The 20,646-nt window shown below is 33.5% G+C and overlaps 3 protein-coding genes and 3 pseudogenes across 3 annotated transcripts; 3 read left to right on the forward strand and 3 right to left on the reverse strand.

Annotated features, from left to right (window-relative positions):
• On the forward strand, nucleotides 1,974-2,489 carry LOC110265155 (NAC domain-containing protein 43-like). The gene has a single exon (XM_021107985.1). It carries the CDS (start codon nucleotides 1,974-1,976, stop codon nucleotides 2,472-2,474), a length of 501 nt encoding a protein of 166 aa, XP_020963644.1. The 3' UTR covers nucleotides 2,475-2,489.
• LOC110264419 lies at nucleotides 4,307-5,730 on the forward strand. The gene has a single exon (XM_021106477.1). The coding sequence runs from the start codon at nucleotides 4,599-4,601 to the stop codon at nucleotides 4,953-4,955; it is 357 nt and encodes a 118-aa protein (XP_020962136.1). The 5' UTR covers nucleotides 4,307-4,598; the 3' UTR covers nucleotides 4,956-5,730.
• Nucleotides 5,514-8,574, reverse strand: LOC107606182 (G patch domain-containing protein 11). The gene is made up of 4 exons (XM_016308183.2): nucleotides 8,117-8,574; nucleotides 6,432-6,962; nucleotides 5,962-6,027; nucleotides 5,514-5,833 (listed from the first exon to the last, which is right to left on the reverse strand). The coding sequence occupies exons 1-4, from the start codon at nucleotides 8,249-8,251 to the stop codon at nucleotides 5,774-5,776; spliced, it is 792 nt and encodes a 263-aa protein (XP_016163669.1). The 5' UTR covers nucleotides 8,252-8,574; the 3' UTR covers nucleotides 5,514-5,773.
• Nucleotides 8,777-10,635, forward strand: LOC107606183 (annotated as a pseudogene).
• Nucleotides 11,553-14,003, reverse strand: LOC107607891 (annotated as a pseudogene).
• LOC110264418 lies at nucleotides 13,833-14,782 on the reverse strand (annotated as a pseudogene).

Raw genomic sequence — 20,646 nt, forward strand, 5'->3', positions numbered from 1 at the left:
ATTATTTGGCCAAACAATAAACTTCCTTTGGGCCTATTATTGTCCGCATAAATAACAACCATTACTTTATTCTTAATTAGTTACCCAAATATTTATTTACCATCAATATGTGTATGTAATTTGGCCAAATATAAGCCTTCTTTTGGGCTGACCAATATTTCGCATGAATTACATATCACCATATTCCTAATGTTTTAAATAAATCAATTTTCACAAAAAAGGCTACTTTAGTAGCATAATATTCAATCAATTTATTCTAAAACCAAATTTTTATAAAATAGGTGGGTATAATAATCTAAATTGTTACTAATTTCCTTATATAACAATAAAAAAATACTTTATGTAACAAAATAAAAGTATTTAAGTAGCATAGAAGTATAAGACAATATAAAATAACCATATAATATTGTGTGACCTCCTTAGTTATACATATATTTAAATATGAAAATTGCTAATATTATTGCGAAACAAAATTAAATTCACAATATATCATAAAAAAAATTAAATTTTCTATAAAATAAATATGTATAACACCAAAAAACAATAATAATAAAAGAAAACTTAATCCTTAATATTCTTTAACTTTATACATATCAACGTACAGAAGTTATATATGTATAAAATTTAAATTCATATTAAATTCAAAGAGGTTAGTCGATTCAAAATCAAATTCCATATATTTAGCAACTTATTATCAATTGTTTTCTTCCTTAAAAAAACGAATCCATAAACAAAGATAAAAAGGGCATATATGTCTGCATGATTATTATCCACATATATATATTACTTGATCATGTGTTAGGACGCACTGCATTCATATATACAAAAACATTACTTTAATGAACAAATAAACCAATGTATAAAGAAAACACTTAGAGTCCATGTATGCACATAAAAAATAAATAATAAACTCATCAGATCCATAAAATAAAGTTGATCCAAAAGGAGAGCAACAACACAAATATATATTGATCCAATGAGATTAAAATTTAATATCGATGATTCAATTATGAATGGCTCTGATACCACTTGTTAGAATAAATTAATTTTAGTAATTTAGATCATTCATATTAAATCACCAAAAATATATTATAATGCAGAAGCGTACCTTTACTCATAAAATCAGGAATTGACAGAAGAATTTAGATCTTGTGGTTCTTTCGATCTTCCTCAACTAAAGTCTTCTGTATTCCTAGGCGGCTGAATTGTGACTCTTTTGAGGGGGAAAGAACAACAAAGGCGACTTTAGTATATTGGGGACCCAAACCCTGAAGGCACTATTTATATTTGAGCATGACACCCATTAAACCCTAAAAGTCAAATAAAATAGTATCTAAAGTCAAAAGATAATATATCTAAAATCCAAAAGATAATTATCTAAGGAATAAAAGATAATATCCGATTTTATTCTCATTTAATTCCAAATCAAAAGTAATAATAACTTATTCAATTTAGCATTTAAAAACAATAAATGAGATCACCATTATATAAGTCATTTAATTTGAAATAGCATAATTTGTTATTATAATTAATATATATATTACCCACAAATAAATTAAAAAATTAAAATAAATTCCTAGCAAGATATTTTATTAATATAAGATAACATATGATATCTTTTTAAATTCAATTAGAAGATATAATATTAAATTTAAAATATAATTAATTATTTTTTGATGATATGATATTAAAAATTGACACATTTAACTTTAGTCGATGTCAAAAAAAAAGAGTATTTTTTATCTTAGATTTTTTTTTGAAAAATTAAAATAAAAAGATAACATAATTATTTTGAACCGAAACATCCCAGGCAAAATCAAAACGAACATAAATTGTCATATTTCAATCTTTTTATTTTTTCAATTAGTAGATACTTTCATCCAATATATAAACTCTACTACCGCATTATTAAACCACTTACTTCAATAATCTTCTTAATTCCTTGTTTCTTTCTTTCTTTTTTAATCTTGAATATGGCTTCAACAAAGTTGCCTTCAGGTGCAAGCAAGAAGTTCAAGCCTACCGATGAAGAACTCATTCAAGATTTTCTCCTTAACAAAATCAATGGGAGGCCTCTACCAAACAATGGAACCATTCTTGAAGGTGAATTGTTTGGTACGGAGAAGAATCCATGGAAAATTTGGGAAGAAAACGTTGAAAATTCTTATGACGGGAAGGACCTCTATTTCTTCACTACTCTGAAAAGGAAGTTCTCAACTAACAGCTTGCGGATGGTTCGCACCATTGGGTTGGGTTTTTGGGAAGGTGAAGACATCGGAAAAGAGATTATGGCCAATAAAACTAACCAGCGCATTGGAATGAGGAAACGATATCGCTTTGAGAAGAGTGGTACTAGCCATGATGGTGGATGGATCTTGCATCAATATAGCATTGATTCTTCTTTGTTACCAAATCCATCCAATGTAAGTATCATAATTTTGCGCATATTCTTTAACCAGAGGTTTAGAATTTGAATCAAAAGAACCAGTACAAACTAAATTCTTGTTGGACTGTGTTCGGTAACGTTTCGATAATAGATTAAAGGTTCAATTGCTGATGGACATAGAGTTGTAAAAGTGTTCTGTCTAAAAACAAAAAATATTCGTCTTATTTTATTTTATTTTTCTCATTATTTCTGTTTCTATTTAAGAAACAAAATCAAAACACAACCAAGATGACCGCTACATTATGCTTAGTTTCTCAATTACACAACCTTGGATAATTTCTTTTCGGTTGATATATATAATGACCGCTACATTATTTCTGTCTTGCTCCAATTCCAATTAAACAAAGGTTAATGTATTTATATATTTTCCTTGCAGATGAATAATTATGTTTTATGCAGATTTAGAAAGAATAACAGTAAACCTCGTTTAATTATATAGGGATCCAATTAAAAAAAAATATTAGTGCAGGGACCCAAATAAAAAGAAAAAAATATAAAGACCTAATTAAAAATAAAATTTGGTGCAAAGACTCAATTAAAAAGAAAAAAGTATAAGAACCTAATTAAAAATTTTACAAAACTATAGGAACCAACAGAATAATTAAATTTAAAAAGGTGATTTCTTCCATAACCAATTAAAAAGGTGATTTCTTCCGTACCCTTCTTACATGTTCCAATTAATTGGTGACATGTGTATTCATTAATTCCAATCAGCAAATGAATTTTTTATTTTTAAAAATAAAAATTAATGAATTTAATACATGTATAAAATATTTTATATATACATATCTTAATACACTATACATACATTTAAGTCTGGTTAAATCAAACCATCATATATGATAAACCTTAAATAAATTATTTAAAAGAAAAAAAAAAGAATTGAGCCGTTGTAATGGTGCTGGAGAAAGAGGGAAGAACATAGAACTCTAATCTTTTTCATCTAATTTCGTCTTCTTCTCTTTTCTATATTCACAAAAAGAAATTCGTTTCTTCTTCTTCCCTCTCCTCACTCTCAGGATATATCTTCTTTTTTCTCCTTTTAATCTTCTAAAGTCCTCGATCTTGTTGCTGTAACCCAGAGCAATCCATCGTTCTTTTTACTGTTCTTCAATTCAAAGTCGCCAACTTTGTTGTTGGAACTCAGAACAATCGATTGTTCTTTTTACTATTCTTCTATTCAAAGTTTAAAATGAATTTTTTATGTGAATATAGAGAAGAGAAAAAGACAAAATTAGATGAAAAGGATTAGGATTCTATATTCTTCTCTCTTTCTTAAATTCAATTTTTATTTTTAAAAATTAAAAATTCATTTACTGATTGAAATTAATGAATACACATGTCATCAATTAATTGGAACATGTAAGAAGAATATATAATACCTTCAAATTAATTGGATATGAAAGAAATCACTTTTTGATTATTTAAATCCATATTTGCGTATCTTACTAGCTACATATTTATAATTAATGGCTCTTTTATTTAAATGGAGCAAAGATGTTTTAATTTATAATTACAGCTGCTCTTGTTTGCAAGACTAAATAAATAAAAGATTTTGATTTTGAAAGAATATAGGCGAATAAAGTAGTTCAAGTAATTAAATAAAATAATTAAAGATTTAGTAATTGATTTAAGAATTACAGCTTATTTTCTGGTAGACCTTACTTATTTACTTTAATTTAGAAACCAACTTGATTTGCATATATATTGGGCGAAAGTCAAATAATAATTATTCTTTAACAAAAAGAAAAAAAATTTCCGTTTTACAACAAATGTCACATTCATCATAGTATTCGTATTGTAAGCATTATTCTGTATTTTTTTTTTCTTCTTCCAATTGAAATTGTGTATGAAAATTATTAAATTTTGTTTAGATTAAAGTAAATCTGAATTTATGATGCTAGTTTGGATATTTAATTTGACTTGGTTTCCTACCTTATTTTCTATAATCATATACTACTTACATATCTGAATAACACAAATGGTGAACGTGCAGTTTTTGTTTTATGCCTTTCATCATCATCATCATCATCATCATCATCATCATTAGGTCAAGTTATTGATATTATTATTGTGTTCTTCATATTAGAATGCCAATGATTATGCTGGGAAAGTAGAATTTGTTAACCAATCAGAGAATGGAGATGAAAGGATGGAGATTCAAAATGAATCACCAAACCAATCAGACAAAGCAAACCAATCAGAGAATAATGGAGATGAGAAGATTGATGAGATTCAGAGAGAACTAACAAATCAATTAGAGAATAATGAGGATGAAATACAGGTTGAGGCTTTTGATACTACTATTGGAATTGAGGCAAACTGTGAGGAAAAGGGAGATGGTGATGATGATGATGATGAAGATGACAATGATATGACATGGCCAGAGTATTTTGCAATGCAATTGTTAGAACTTAACAAAGACTGGTTCATCCCAAAGGATGATGTCCCCATTATTCCAAATAAATTTCACAATGACATGTTAAAACGGTTTAAAAAAGTTTTATGATCAAGTATATCTAATTTTTGTTTTTCTTTTTTATTTATTTTTAGTTTTTTATATATATCCGGTTCAATTTTGTACAGACTTTTGTTTTGGTCGAATAGATTTATGTATTAATTTTTTAGTGAATTAAGAACTACTTATTAATGTAGTTAATTTGTTTAACTTTGTTCTAGATAAACTGAGGGTGCTTTTTCTGCAATTTAACATTTATTTGGAAGATGTAGTACATGCGTGTTAATTAATGGGGTTTAATCTTGGGCTATTCCAAAAAAAAAATACTTAAAGAATGACTTTTGATGTTTGGAGAATTGATTGTTTAAATGAAATCAGCAAAAAATGTGGTTGATTGCTTATTGTGTTTTTAATTTTTTTTTCTTTTCTTAGAATTGTGTTTCCAACAAGAGAAATTTAAATGACCATGATAATGATTAATGATATATTAAGATTATTTTAGGGTCTACGGATAAATTGACCAAAGCAGCATATATTGGAATGGTGGTCAATAATCTATACAGATGTTGAGTCTAAATAATAAAAATGAAGAGAAAATTACAATGAAAAACTCATTTGAACTAAACTGAAGTATAACATAAACCCTACATCAAATCAACTAATTCATACCCTATAATAAGGTATGCCATTAGGCATTGGGGTTAGTGATGAGGCAAGCTTGAGCTCAACGATAATAGGCTCCGGCAGGCAAAATATAATGCATATCCATGTTCACATCATTGCAATATGCATTTACAGGCAACAGCGCTTGCTTGGCGAAAAAGAAGAGACGACAACGCACAGTCAGGTTCATCTCAGATACCATCAAGTCAGTGATCATCTTCATTGGTTCCAGGGCAGTTGGTCAAGAGAGCATCCTTTGATTCATACTGAAGAAACATATAAAAATCAAAATTTAATTTATAGATAATTATGAGTTTCAAGAGTGTCAAAGTTTGGTTTTTAGTATTACTACAAAACAAATATATAAAAAGTAACTCTGTGTGTTGTTACTCACCTTGCATCCACAAAAGAGGCAATAATTGTGGTCATCCCTCAGTTTCATCAAAACTTCTTGCAAATCCTGAATCGATTACATGTATCACTATCACAGTTGCAACCAAATACGAATGCAGGAATAGATTAACAAAGTTCAACAAGAATGAATTTCAAAGTATAAGAAATACAACAACGACAAGTAAGCTTTGTCCAATGGCTAGGTAGGATCGGCTTAAATGGATCAAATGATGACAAAGTGCAATGAATAATATTTGTTTAAATCGCTTGGTATTTAGAGTATAACGAGGAGAAAATTAATCAGCAATGGAAGTGTATTGACTTAATGTGTGTGCCTGAGCAGTTAAGATCAAGAGAAAAAGAAAACATTTGTGCTGTTTCCATGTGTTATTCAGGGATGCAACATAAATCAATACCAAAACATGGTTAAAAGGAGCGTTCAACCAAAAATATAACCTTTTAGTTACGTACCTCTTCTGTTATTTCTTCCTCTTCCTCATCTTCCTTTTCTTCATCATCCTCATTCTTTTCCGGTTCAATGATTTCTCTATTCTCTAATTGATCAAGGGCAACCTTTGCCTTATGGAAATTGGCTACAACTCTCTTACTCTGCCATCGCGACTTCTGTCTCAACCCAAAGTCTTGCATTAGATCCTCCTCTTTCCTCCTTTTTCTCTCAGCGATGATTTCCTCCTTTTTCCTCTTCTCCTTGTGAGGATCATCTAGGCCAATACCAGCTCGCGATCGTCGAATCTCAATCCCCACTGGCTCAGCCCTACCCAAACCCTCTTTGCCAAGGGCAGCACCGGGCGTATAACCCATTTGTTTGAGCAGCTTAAACCCAATGTTGGATTGTGGTATTGGAGCTTCCACTTTTGCCAATGTTTGCTCATCCTCTTCTTTCTGTTTTCTTTCTCTTTCAAGTTTTCGCCGTTCTTGCCAGCTGAGTGTTTTTAACTTATTCTTGGAAGAGCTGATCGGAGGGTCTTTCTTGCCAGAGATCTGCACATAAGAAAGGGATCCTCTTCACCAAAATGCAACTATAGTACATATAATCCGTAAAATAAAAGAGGTTAACATAATTTAATCCATAATTTAAACATTACATAAGTTCCCATTTGTTTTTCCTTTCAAATAGACATATAAAAGCAAAAGCTCATATATCTTCGAAAATGCATGAGACAACACTCCCATTTTCAAAACTATTTCCAAACTGAAACTTTTGGGGATAATAATCTAGCAGCAATGCTTTATTCTTTAGAAAGATGAATTGCTATCCTTAGTCCCACCTTATATGATGAACAAAACTAAAGAAACTAAAAAATTGGCAAGCAAAACAGATAATTGGTACATTAGATATATGAAGAAACCAAAGACCTGGTAAGCAAAACAGATAATTGAAATCTTAGATATATGCAGAATTAATTTCTGCAAACTTTTATTTTCAAAAAGAAGACTCATTTTCTACGTGATATTAGAATGAGCATCGTAATCTATTCCAGTTATCATCTACTTGGTTCGTCAAGTAATTAGCTCACTTATCTACTTAGTGCATGTTTGGGCGCCATTATTTTGTTAAAAAAAGATCTTTTTTCAATGAAAAAATATCTTTTTTTATTTTTTAACGTGTTTAGCAAATTTTTAGTAGTAAAAGTAAAAGCACTAGTAAAATAAAAAAAAAGATCTTTTTTGAGAAGCTGTAATTTACATCTTTTTTTTAAAAGATCTTTTTTCCTTTAAAAAAAGATGTTTTTCATGTAATAAATAAACAAAAAAGTACTTTTATATTGTTATACCCAAACATAATTGATTGATAAAAAGACCTTTTTACATGAGATATCCAAACATAAAATTACTTTTCCTTCTTCATAAGATCTTTAAAAAAAAAATAACTCGAAAAAAGATCTTTTTTAAAAAGCTTACCCAAACAAGCCCTTAAACTCGTCATAAATTACATCAAGCACCGTTTTTCTTTCATCATTTATTAATTCTTAACACCAAGGACTAAAGTTTACAAACACAAGAAAACATAAGAACTAAAATTTAGAGACACAATTGCAAGATCATGTGAAATCAGATCACTATACCTAATTGAGTAAAAGGGAGCGACAGAACGAAACGACAATGGAGGAGAGTAAAACGGCGAGAAGTAATACCTTCTTGGATGAAGGTTTTGGAAGAGTCTCAGATGGAAGGAAGCGTGAGAGGTCACCCATGTAGTCATCGTCCTGTTCTTCGGTCCGGTGGTTGTTGTTGCTGCTGCTCTGCGTGCTCGCCGTTGATTCAGCCATGGCCAGCTTCGCCGCACTGGGCTTGGCCGCTTGCTCACACCATAACTTCGATGAGGCTAAGGGGAACTGCCAAGAAACTGGAGCACGACCCCGCCGCGGGAGGTAGCGGCGATTGCAAAAAAGGAAGCGTGCACAAGAGATTTCAATCAATCAGAACACATGGAGCTAGAGTTGGCGAGCGCAGGGGGCAGATTCACGATCACCGTAACTGAAGGCGAAGGATGCAGCCGTTCCTTGCCCGATTCTGAGTCCCCGAGAGTCGAGAAATGAGAGGGATTCACGCCAAAGTTGAATTCAACTAGTTTCTTTATTCAGTGAACAATTCAAGTTGTTTCTATGGCTCCCCCATTAGGCTAGCTTCTCTTTCTGATTGTTGGGCCCAGGGATTGGGCTGGACAGCCCAATCAAAAAATCTGTCCAAAAATATTTCATTGATCAATTTAAATTGGTTTAGTGATTAATTCACTAATCTATTTAAACAAGTGTTAGGTGTTTAAATTTTGCTTTATGCATGCAACGCACATACCTATATTTCTGCTAATTGTTTTGCTGGTTACTTTCTTGGTGGTCTTTGCCAACTTGGCGCTATCATGCCTTCAAGGGATTCTGTGGTCTTCTATGGAGACGGCAATGTCAAGGGTAATTACTAAACTATGCATCTTCTTATATATATACTTAGCTTGAGTTATTACCTAATTGTTTTCATAACAACATATTATTTAAGATTAAATATGGTAAATTTTGTCTTTTTTTTTTCTATTTTCTTGCTTAGAATTAATCACTAAAAAATTATACTGATTCGATCTATCAACTGTTTTTTAACTATTTTTTCAATTTTTGACTAATTTATTGACAAAATTTTTATTATCTTAAATCTAACTACTAGTAGTCAGTTTTCAATTAATCGAATTGAATCAACCAATTCGATTTAGTTCTCAGAATCATGCTAAATGATAATGTGATAAAATGAGATATATTATAATTTAATTACTTTCAATTTTTTTCTAACATAAAGGATTAAATTAAATTCAAATATTTAAGGAAAAAAATTATATAAACCAAAATAATTACAAATTACAATTTTACAGATACAAAAATTGATTAACCCTATAATTTTATGATAGAACACTGAAATTTCATGATTCATGTTATTATCATGCATCTTGGACATACAAAATTTAGTTGATGTTGTTATTATATTAATATTATTATTGAAGTTAGTTGAACATACATATGTCTAATTAAGTAGCATATACCATTTGATTAATTATATAATTAATAATATATTATGTCTCTCAAATTCGACAGCTATTATTGTGGATGAAGATGACATAGCCAAGTATACTATTAAGACCATAGATAATACTAAAACTTTGAACAAAACAGTTTATATAAGGCCACCTAAAAACATATTATCGCCGTTAGAAATTGTACAAACTTAGAAAAAGTTGATTGAGAAAGAGTTGAAGAAATCTTCAATTTCTGCTGAGCAATTTTTGAGTTCCATGAAAGGTGAGAATGTTAGATACACATATATCTAATAATAGTGAAAATAACACTAGAAAAGGAACTCAAAGTTGTTAATTACATTATTAATTTTGAAACATGCAGGAAAATCATATGCAGAACAAGTGGCAATGGTGCATTACTACCATGTTTGCATTGAAGGGTGTCTTGCAAATTTTGAGATAGGAGATGGTGGAGTTGAAGCTTGTGAGCTCTATTCCGAAGTGAAGTACACTACTGTTCATGAATACATGAAACGTTACTTATAGAATAATGGATTTGGTATGAGATGAATATATATTGAACTTAATTAGTAACAAATTAAATAAGGTGTTTGCTACGGTCATCTAAGATAAAAACTCAGGTGCTTTTAGTAGTAGCTACCTACTAGTTGGAAGCCAAAACCAAAGACCCAGTACACAACAAACAGATCCTATCCCCAAACACCTTATTATCAACCACCTGAGCAGCCTCCGGTTTCTTCTTACGGACATCCCCTTCCCTCATATAGTTCAGCAGCGCATCAGCCTCCACCTCCATACCACATTCCACCAACATCTGCCGCTCCATACCAACCCCATTAGGTTCATCAGTAGGCACCAGCAGAGTATGGCCAACCTGCATATCCTAGATGGCGTGGTCCATACTATAATGCGCCGGCTCAGCAACCTGGTTCTGTTCCCAGGCCTCCATATACCGTTCCATCTCCATACCCTCCACCTCATCAAGGTGGATACTATAAGCAGCAATAGTGTTATCCAACCGTCTTCTATAATAAGAGAGATTATTCTTTCCGTCAGCTATCTCCTCAACAAATTGGATTTAGATATACCTGTTATCTTGAAGCTTTAGACCAGCGTGGAGAATTGGTATGTACTTTCCTCAACAAATTGGATTTAGATATACCTGTTATCTTGAAGCTTTAGACCAGCGTGGAGAATTGGTATGTACTTTTTGGGTCGTTTCTAGATTTGTATTTTGTTAGTTTGCATTGTCATTGGTTTGTGAATAGTTTATACAAAAAATGTTGTAAGTACAGTTGGTTTATTTCCAATTTTCTACTTTATGCAGAGTGGGGTTCCCCCATCTATACATGCCAACTCGTCAGAAAACATATACTTGTATCACTACATATTCAAAGATTTCTTATCCTCTTTTATGGTGATGAGTAGTATCATGTTCGGGATTGTTTGTCTCTAAAAGAATGTACTATGTGGATTGTCCCTTGTGAACTTTTATGTTGTATATTTCCGTAAACTCAACAAAGGAAATTGTTAGATCGTAAGACGCACAAGAAATACAAGGGAATTAAAAAATAAATTATGTTGTTAAGGCCTAAGGGGAACATTTTATTTGAACCCTGTTTAATAAAAAGTTCATCTGGTTCTTGAGGTTAAAGAAAACTTGTGCTCATCAAGCCATGAATATTTTGATACTTGTGGATAGTCAAATATTTGTTTCTATCCTATTTGTTTCTGAGTGCCAAATTCTTGGCGAAAACGGGGACGAAATTTATGCATGTGTCAAATTTTAAAAGGAGACACAATGCAGACATAAGACTTTAATCAAAAGTCCATAGCCAATGGATTGAGATTCTTTGTCCCTATTTTCTATCCCTTTCCATTTTCTCCACTCATAATTTGACACCCCAAGAACACAGTTTAAAAATCTCAAAATTGATGAGAACTATTAGGTGTAACATTTCTTCCAAGAGTAAAAGAAAATATACTATGATGCTAACAGAAACGTTAATCAGTGATGATAATAACATTAAATTCCTTGGGCATAGATAAAATTGAGAAGAAAAAGCATGGGAGATATAAGGTTTTAGAAAGTTATGCCAATCTATGCCCATAGCATTAAAACCACTTGTAAAATGTATACAGATACCCGCTAAAAAGCACAACAGAGATTACAGTTATCATTCACTTCTCAAGCACCATAACTTCTTCCCTAGACGCAGATCCCATGACTTTGAATAACCATTAATTAATATTATTACACTACAATCGAGCATTCTCTTGGCAAATCGATGCGAAGCCTTGTATAGGAGCCAGTGAAATAAGCAAGCAGATAACATGAAATAACAAAGAGGACTTAAAGACCCGTATCAATGAGATAATCACCCAGCCTTTCAACAATCATGTTGCACTGCCCTGGAGTCATCGGCTCATCGTAGATTCCGATGATCAACGCCTGATTCGTCTTCTTAATGGTAACACCACCAGGACCCTGCATGACAAGGACAAGCTGAGATTTTAACAACCAATGGCCAAAACCAGCATCAAGGTAACAACGGTATGGACATGGTGCAGCAATGAGTTTTACGCTGATGCTGATTCATTGTGAGCTATGGCCTAAAGCAGTCACATACCACAATTTGAATCCATGATTACATCATAAATTTACTCAATCAGATTAGCAGATTCACATTATCATAGATTGTTGTATTTTCTTTGATGAACTTGTGCAATCAAAATTCAAGCTATAATTAGAAACAGTCAGTACCTTCTTCCCTCGAATGACAGCGCCGGGTTCACCTTGTATAACCATATATTTGGTGCCACCGAGGTACAACCCGGTGGGGGCAAGCGATCAAGGCTCAGCAAAGTCGTTCATGATAGCAGTAATTTCCTCAGGCTTGAACTGCACAACACAAAAGACCAATCAAGAACAGATCAACTAAAACTATTTCAGATTGCAAGGATCACTTGACTTGTGCTATGAACCAAACACACTTGAAATCCCCAGCCATATGTTACTTGCACAAGTGATGTGAATATCCGATTTCATATATAACAATAACGAGTGTATGATTGATCTTATGTTGTTACATACTAATAAAAAGGAATGCATCTCATATCAGATAATCACACAGTCCAAACTCCAAGTCATTCCTAATGACTCACTCCAAGCTTTAATTTATAGCATAAATTGCACTTAACAAGTGAAACATTAAGAATCTGAAAAATTAATCAAGTAGCTCCAGTTGATAAAACTAAACAGCTATGGTTAAAGCGCGAATGTATCAAATTAACACCAAAACCATAGGATATGTCAGTATGTCACATGCAAATCAAATCTAATAAATCGGAGGAAAATTAACGGGGAAAAAAAAAAGAACAGATGAATCTGGAAAACAAAGCACTAAGAAAGAAGGAGAGTTTTAGAGAGAGAAATTGAGAAGGATTAAAGATAACCTGAGGGAAATTAGAGCTCTGAGCCCAAACACTGCCGTCTTGGCCGATGATTGCGGCGGAGGAGAGGTGGTTGCCTTCAATTTCGCAGAGAAGGTGGTCATCGACGTAGGTTTGCCACGACGGCAACCGGCAAGACGACGACGAGAGTAGAGACGACGGCAAGCGGTGATCCGACGGCGAACTGCTCCAAGCCACGAACAGAGAAGCCAGCGAGGATGGGGACGACGTGCCGAGCTACCTGGGTTCCGGACAGGAGAAGAGGAAGAAGCGGAAGCGCTGAGAACCTGGAGACAGCGGCTACAAAAAACCTAGGGCTAGGATTTTGTCGATTTGGTTTGGGTCTTTAACTGGGTCTTTAACTGCTTTTCTTTAGAGGGGCACGAATGATCAAGACTCAAAAGAATTGGAGAAGATGAAGAACAATTTTAATTTTTTGTTTTTTTAATATGTTTTTGTTTTGTTGTTTTAATTATTTGAAATTATAAAATTAGGATTAATTGAATTCTAAAATTTGATTAATTTAAAAGAGTATTTTTGTCTAATCAAATAAAGAAAAATTACACGGTTAGTCCCTACACTTTTAGTGAAATTGTAAATTGGCCCCTATAGTTTAAAAGTTTGTAATTGAGTCCCTGAAAAAAATTAAAATTTATAATTGGGTCCCTACCGTTTGATTTAAAGGACATATTCGCTATTTTTAACACGTGAGTTGCACGTGTTTATCAGTAAGGACTAATTTGCAATTTTAGTAAAAATATAGGGACCAACACTATAATTTAACTATTTTAAAATGACCAAAAAATCCCTAACCCACCCCACTCCCTCCACAACCCTCTCACTATCACTTCTCCACTTTCCAAAACAGAAGAAAAAGATGAAAGAGCATCATGAATTGAAGGAACACATTGCTCCTCAACTCTCCTCCGCCTCCAACCCTAAATGCAACAACTCTCGACTGCTCACAGCATCTTCAGCAATGACGGGATCTTCGTCATCATTGTGCCGATTATGGAGGAGATGGCTGCCGTTGTTGTTGTTGTTACCATCTCAAGTGCCGCTTAGTTTATTATTGTTGTTGTTGTTGTTGTTGTTGTTGTTGTTGTTGTTGTTACCTCCGATGACAGAAGAAATGGCGGCTGCAATAGCGGCAATGAAGTTAGGATCGGTGGTGATGACTGCAGTAAAGGAATCAGCCAGAGATGGCGGTTATTGCTGTGGTTGGTTGGATTCCCGATTGGGAAGAGGCAACAACTTGTTGAGACAATTGAAGACCGAAGAATTTTAATTGATTATGTAGGGTTTGAGTCTCAAAGTTTTGCGGGTGACCTTGAAAATTGGGTAACTAGAATAAAGGGACAACATTAAGAGGGATGATGATGCCTGATTGAAAGAGTGGAAGTATTATTAGTATTATTTGATAATGATGAGTTTTGTGTGAGGTCCAATGTGACAGTTGGGAATGGTGCCCAAGCTGAGAGTGTTGCCATGCTTCAAGAAGTAGAAGTAGATCCCGATGGAAAAATAGCTCTTATTAGTAGGAGGTTTGGGTTCGTGATTCCATCTGTACTTGACATGGAACCTGATGGTAACATGGTGGCAGATGCTGTGGTGGTTGATGCCATGGCCATGGCTGCCAGTGAAGAAGGGAGGAGAAGAGGGGAAGAGAAAGGATAACGGAAAAAAAGAAAAAAGAAGAAGTGGACATTATGGTAAATATGTATTTTTTTTACAGTAAACGTTATTGAGGACCAAATTACAAATTTTAATTTTCTTCAGGGACTCAATTACAAACTTTTAAATTATAGGGACTAATTTGTAATTTCACTGAAAGTATAGAGACTAACTGTGTAATTTAACCTATATATATATATATATATATATATTNCCATTATTTAATTAGATATTATCTATGCTATTCAACAACTAAGTCAATTTATGGCTTTACTAATTCAAAAGGAAAAGTATGAGGAGCCAATATCCTAATAGTACAATGCATACAATGGAATTTAATTGTAATTAAAATTAAATTATAGGTAACTAATTAATTGTTTCATATTTAAAATTTGAATAAAATTAGGATTCTCCTTAGTGTCCTCAACACAAACGGCAGCCCTAATTCTAATCTCCTCTCAGCGCCGTTCTTCTTCTTTTTTTCTTTCAGCACTGGCATCCCGCTTCCTCCCTCATGCTGCCATCATCCATCGCACCAAGCTCCCCTCGCGTCGCCCTCCTCAATCGCGCCCCAGCGGGCGCGTCCTCCCTCATGTCTCCCTCCACCATGATACAACGACCCAAACCATCGTTAGCACGGCCGTTGAAACTCGCCACCGTTTGCTGCTCGACGGCGTCCTCCCTGCTCACCACCGGGCTTGTTGTGATTCTGCTCTCCGCGACTGACGCCCACCAACACGATAATCTTCTCTCGGTAGTACTGTTTTCAATTTGTATGTTTTTAGTGTCATTAATTTTTCAGATTTGAATAAAAGTTTGTTGGATATTTTGTGGATTTTTTTTATCATTATTCTGATTAATCATGGGAACTCAAGGACCAACTGATCACAACTCTCTTACTAATGGCTCTGTAAGTCTCTGTATCTATCTATCTTTTTGTATATTATTTTTATCATTATTGTATTTGCAACAAATAAGTTCTTGTTTCTGCCTAAACATGAATATGAATTTGACCATGAATAGAGAACAAAATTATTACTATTTAAACCGTTAAAATAAATCCTTTATTCACCATATTTTTTCATCAATTTTGTTGTGGCTTGTTGTCCTGTTGCTCATTTTTTGTTTTATCCTAAACACAATTATGTTGAAGTCTCTTTCTTTTTTCTTCCTTTATCTCTTTCTTTTCTGAAAAAAATCGCAAAAAATTATGAGAATTTTGTGGAATAATAAACGTCCTTTTTTATTGTTTTAGTCTAAAATATTTTATTTTTCTATGTTTTGGGGTTTCTTTCTCATGAGGTTGGATGTTTAATTTACTCATTGAAAATTTTTTTTTCAAAGATGAAATTTATAGAAATTATTACTTTGTAACTTTCAGAAGACCAAAACTTTTGGGATGATATTGAAGAAGAGTCAAGGTCTTTGGGTCCTCTTGGTCTTCAACAGGTATCGAATCAGGATTGTTTGCTTATTTCTATCAACTTCACTTAATGGTAAGTTTCTTTCTTTTTTTTTTTCTATTTTTTTTTTAAATAAAGTATAGGCATACAATGAATGTAGCCAATGGTCTAGTTATCCTGATATGTGCAGTTTGTTATAGAATATTTGATCTTTTGAGACATAATTAAAGAATGATCCAACATTGTGTTATGAGATGTTCACATAACTGCATTATTATGCATTCTCACAAAAGGGTATAGAAAATAAAAAGAAAACAAAGTTTGTAGAATGATAAGTGTGTGCTTGGTTTTCGTGATGACAAACACTTAGTCTTGAAATCTTTTTACTAACCTCTGAGTCCTGCAGTAGATACATTGAAGATTGAGCAGAGAAGGTCAAAGATTCTGAAAACAGACAACACTTGGATTCATAGAAATCATGAACAGCAGCTGCTTTTCGGGTGAAGTTTGACAATTTCATCTTCTTGATGTATTTAGGCGACCACCTTCTCAATGTAGAAGAGATTATGTATGACGAAGTTGTTGTAAAATCAACCTATGTACTGAATATGATTATTTCTATTAGTTTATTAGTTATTATATTGTATGATGATAAACATTATTTCTGGAGCAGATTAAATGTGTAATTGCATTGATGTAACTGCATTCTTTTCCCTTTGTTTTAGAAACAATAAACTGATATATTATCATTGTACAAATTATTAAAATAAGACAACTAACATGCATTATTGTCATATCCATACAAAAAATATGGTCCCCAAAATTTATTATAGTTTCCTCAAAGACTAGCAGGGTCCATTGGTGACACCGAAACAATACCACTTTCAAGAAAGAATTAGAAAAATGAAAAAGTTAGAGCAAAGCCAATTAAGCTCTCCCCTGGACCCTGCTATGAAGTTTCTAAGTTATCATGTCTTGTTGCAAACTGTGTTTGGTTTTTGTGATGACAAGTACCACTTTTCTTTTGTTTTTTTCAAAAGAAATATACGATTCAAAACATATGTTGGATGTTCGGTCATTTAGATTATATAACACCACTTAGTGTAGTGACTTTATTATTATACTTACACACATATGTTGGATGTTCGTGTCTATGAATAACTAGATGTTCACAATTACTGTACAAGTCAATGGTTGATTTCGGGGCTTCGCCCCGTGTTCACCATAGCACCCGTTCAAGTTAACGATCATGAACTTTGCTCAAGGTTGACAATCATGAATTAAATGCTTAACCAAATTCAAGTCATTCCCTTTTGAGATACGAAACATGAATCCCTGAATCAAGACATAAGAAGCTGGATGTTCATTTCAATAAGCATATAGATGGTTATTTTCATAAACAACATGGATGTTCATTTTGATTAACTAGTAACTATGTCATACCTAAATAATTATAGATCAACAGAGTCACAAGAATTCAAAAAGTAAAAAGATCGACCACAACTACGTCCTGCTACTGTCCCATAATAAACTCCCAATATTTTAACCAGTACATTAGCCAAACAAGAAAATTCAACGTTACGCTAAAACATAAGCGGCCTACTTTAAATCACGAGAACTTTGTTCAAAGTTAACGATCATGAATTCAATGCTTAACCAAATTCAAGTCATTTGCCCATCTGATTTTTCTTTAACGATTGCAGAATTCAGGACAGTTGGAACGCAGTTACTGGGTAATTATTCACTATGTCCTCTGCAACCCAGTGCAAGATGCTCTTCGGTATATAACCTGGTAAAAAATTAGAGAGAATTTCCTCAGAAACAGAACGGATTCCCTCAGCAAGAATTTAATGGGTATCTGAGACCGGCTCAACCAAATTATAAACACAGAAATCATCAAGGTAAATTAGTTTCAAACAATGCAACAACATGGCAGCCCAAGAAAGCAATGTTTACATCTAAAAAATAACCATATCAATGGATATTAAATTAGCCATTGATTTCAGTAAAAAAACCAGGACTTGCTATTTCAAATCAGAACTTGGTTTGATCATCATGCATGCATTTGTTTAATTAACAAAAAGAGAAAAAAAAACCCATCAAACATCACCCGATTCAAACAAGCCTTCAACATAATAAAATCAAAATGGCATTCACGATCATGAAAATCAACTCTCCATATGTCTACAGAATAACCATCTTTACTTTCTCATGACTTATATTCTGAGCCTAGTTACTTAAGAGGAAAACCCGTCCAAGATAAAAAAAAATTAGTCAAGTAAGCAAAAAATTGACTATGAAAACTAACCATCCGATTACATAATAAAGTAACCATCCAATTAATGTCAACTAAAGAACGCCGCAGGTCAACTAAATTACCCCACATTGCATGCAAAGGTCCACGTAGCGAGAAAGAAAAAAAATACTATGATATTTAAACCGAACTTTTGCGACTCTTCCCGCGCAAACAGTACATCAATTGCAACCATCTACGGCTGCACGGTTCAATTCAATCAAATTGCAACATCTGAAGTTTTAACTATGAACAATGAGGCACCTCAGCAACATAATCTAATGAGAAAATTCTGATCATGTATGCATTTGTTTACTAAACAAAAAGAGACAAAAAAAACCATCAAACATCAACAGATTCAAACAAGCCTTCAACATAATAAAATCAAAATGGCATTCACGATCATGAAAATCAATTCTCCAAATGTCCGCAAAGTAACCATCTTTACTTTCTCATGACTTATATTCCGAGCTTAGTTACGTAAGAGGAGAACCCGTCCAAAATAAAAAAAAACTTTAGTCAAGTAAGCAGAAATCGACTATGAAAACCAACCATCCAATTACATAATAAAGTAACCATCCAATTAATATCAACTAAAGCACGCCGCAGGTCAACTAAATTACCCCACATTGCATGCAAAGGTCCCCAAAGCGAGAAAGGAAAAAAACAATATGACATTTAAACCGAACTTTTGTGACTTTCGTGCGCAAACAGTACATCAATTGCAACCATCTACACCAACATATTATGCCAAACGGTCCAATTCACTCAAATTGCAACAGCTGAAGTTTTAACTATGAACAATCAGGCACCTCAGCAACATAATCTATACATACAACTAGAAGCAACAACAAAAGGGACCATGAAAATCAGAATTTAGCCAACTAACCGTGGGTTGTCGACAACAATCTGTGCTCACGGCTTCAACTGGCGGACCCCGGAAGCAGGACCCAGCCCGCAGGCTGACGCAGGTCACGCACCCGACCCGTGTTATTGGCGCTGCAAAAGACACCCGATCCAGAGTTCCCTTGCCAAGCGAAATAGCTGTCACCAGGCACGGTCAACGCGCGCGTAAGAAGGATGGGCGGTGCACTTCGGGTCGGCGCTGATGGAGGCTCCAGGTCCTGCGGCGGTAGGACGTGCAGCGGCAAGGGAGCGAACCGGTTGCTGCCTGGGAGGGTCGACGCGCGCGAAGGAGGCAATGGCGCTGCAGTTCTGTTCGCCGCCGGTGCAGGTTCAAGGTCCGGTGGAGGCGCGGGGATGGGATGTTCAGCGGCGACTTTGGGTAGCTGTTCTGGATAGGGTTACCGTCGGTTGAGATTAGAGGAATGGATGAAAATTAGGATTAGGGATTATGTGGTTTTGTTAAACATAAAAATGAACATCCCTTTTGAATATAGAATAAATGTGGGTTATTTTTAATTTTATTTTATATTGGGCCATATAAATAGCCCATTGTACATATTGTACAGATATCTTATTGTCTCCCTAGCGGAACTCAATTCAAAATCATTACAATGTTGCCTTCCGTGTTCTTTGGTATCTAAAAGAAAATCCAGAAAAAGGTCTTTTATTTCTAAAAATTTCTACAATTTCGCTAAAAAAATTTAGTGACTCTGATTGGGTTGGATGTTCGGATAGTTGTCGCTCTTTCACCGGCTATTGCTTCTTTTTAGGAGACTCTTTGGTTAGTTGATAAAGTAAAAAACAAACTACCGTAACTCGTTTATCTACTGAAGTTGAATATTGCGCTTTAACAAATACCACTTGTGAACTTTAATGGATCTTTAACTTGTTTGGTACTCTTCACATCACTTGTGATCGACCACCTATTCTTTATTGTGACAACCAAAGCGCTCTTCACATTAGGCCAACCCAATTTTTCATGAGCACACTAAAAATTTGGAGATTAATTGTCATGTTGTGCACCAAAAAGTACAAGCTGGTGTCATGAAACTACTTCCTATCACTTCTGCTAGACAATTGGCTGATATTTTGATCAAATCGCTATCTCTACACCCATTTCATCTTAATTTATCTAACTTAGAGATTTTAGACATCTTTTATCCTGGCCTCCAACTTATGGAAACATATCAGATTACAAACATAAATAAACCTAAAATAAGTCAAAAACAAATGATGAGTCCAATCAAAAACATAAATCTCAAGCAATTAAATGACAATTCATACATTATATTATTTTTTTGTTAATTGCATTTCATATCATCATCTTCTAAAATAAATTAATTTGATAAATCATCAATTCTGTTAGCATATAAATCATTTTTTATAAATTTAAAAAATTTTATGATAATTCACTGA

Source organism: Arachis ipaensis, chromosome B07, assembly GCF_000816755.2.
Source record: "Arachis ipaensis cultivar K30076 chromosome B07, Araip1.1, whole genome shotgun sequence".
NCBI lineage: Eukaryota > Viridiplantae > Streptophyta > Magnoliopsida > Fabales > Fabaceae > Arachis > Arachis ipaensis.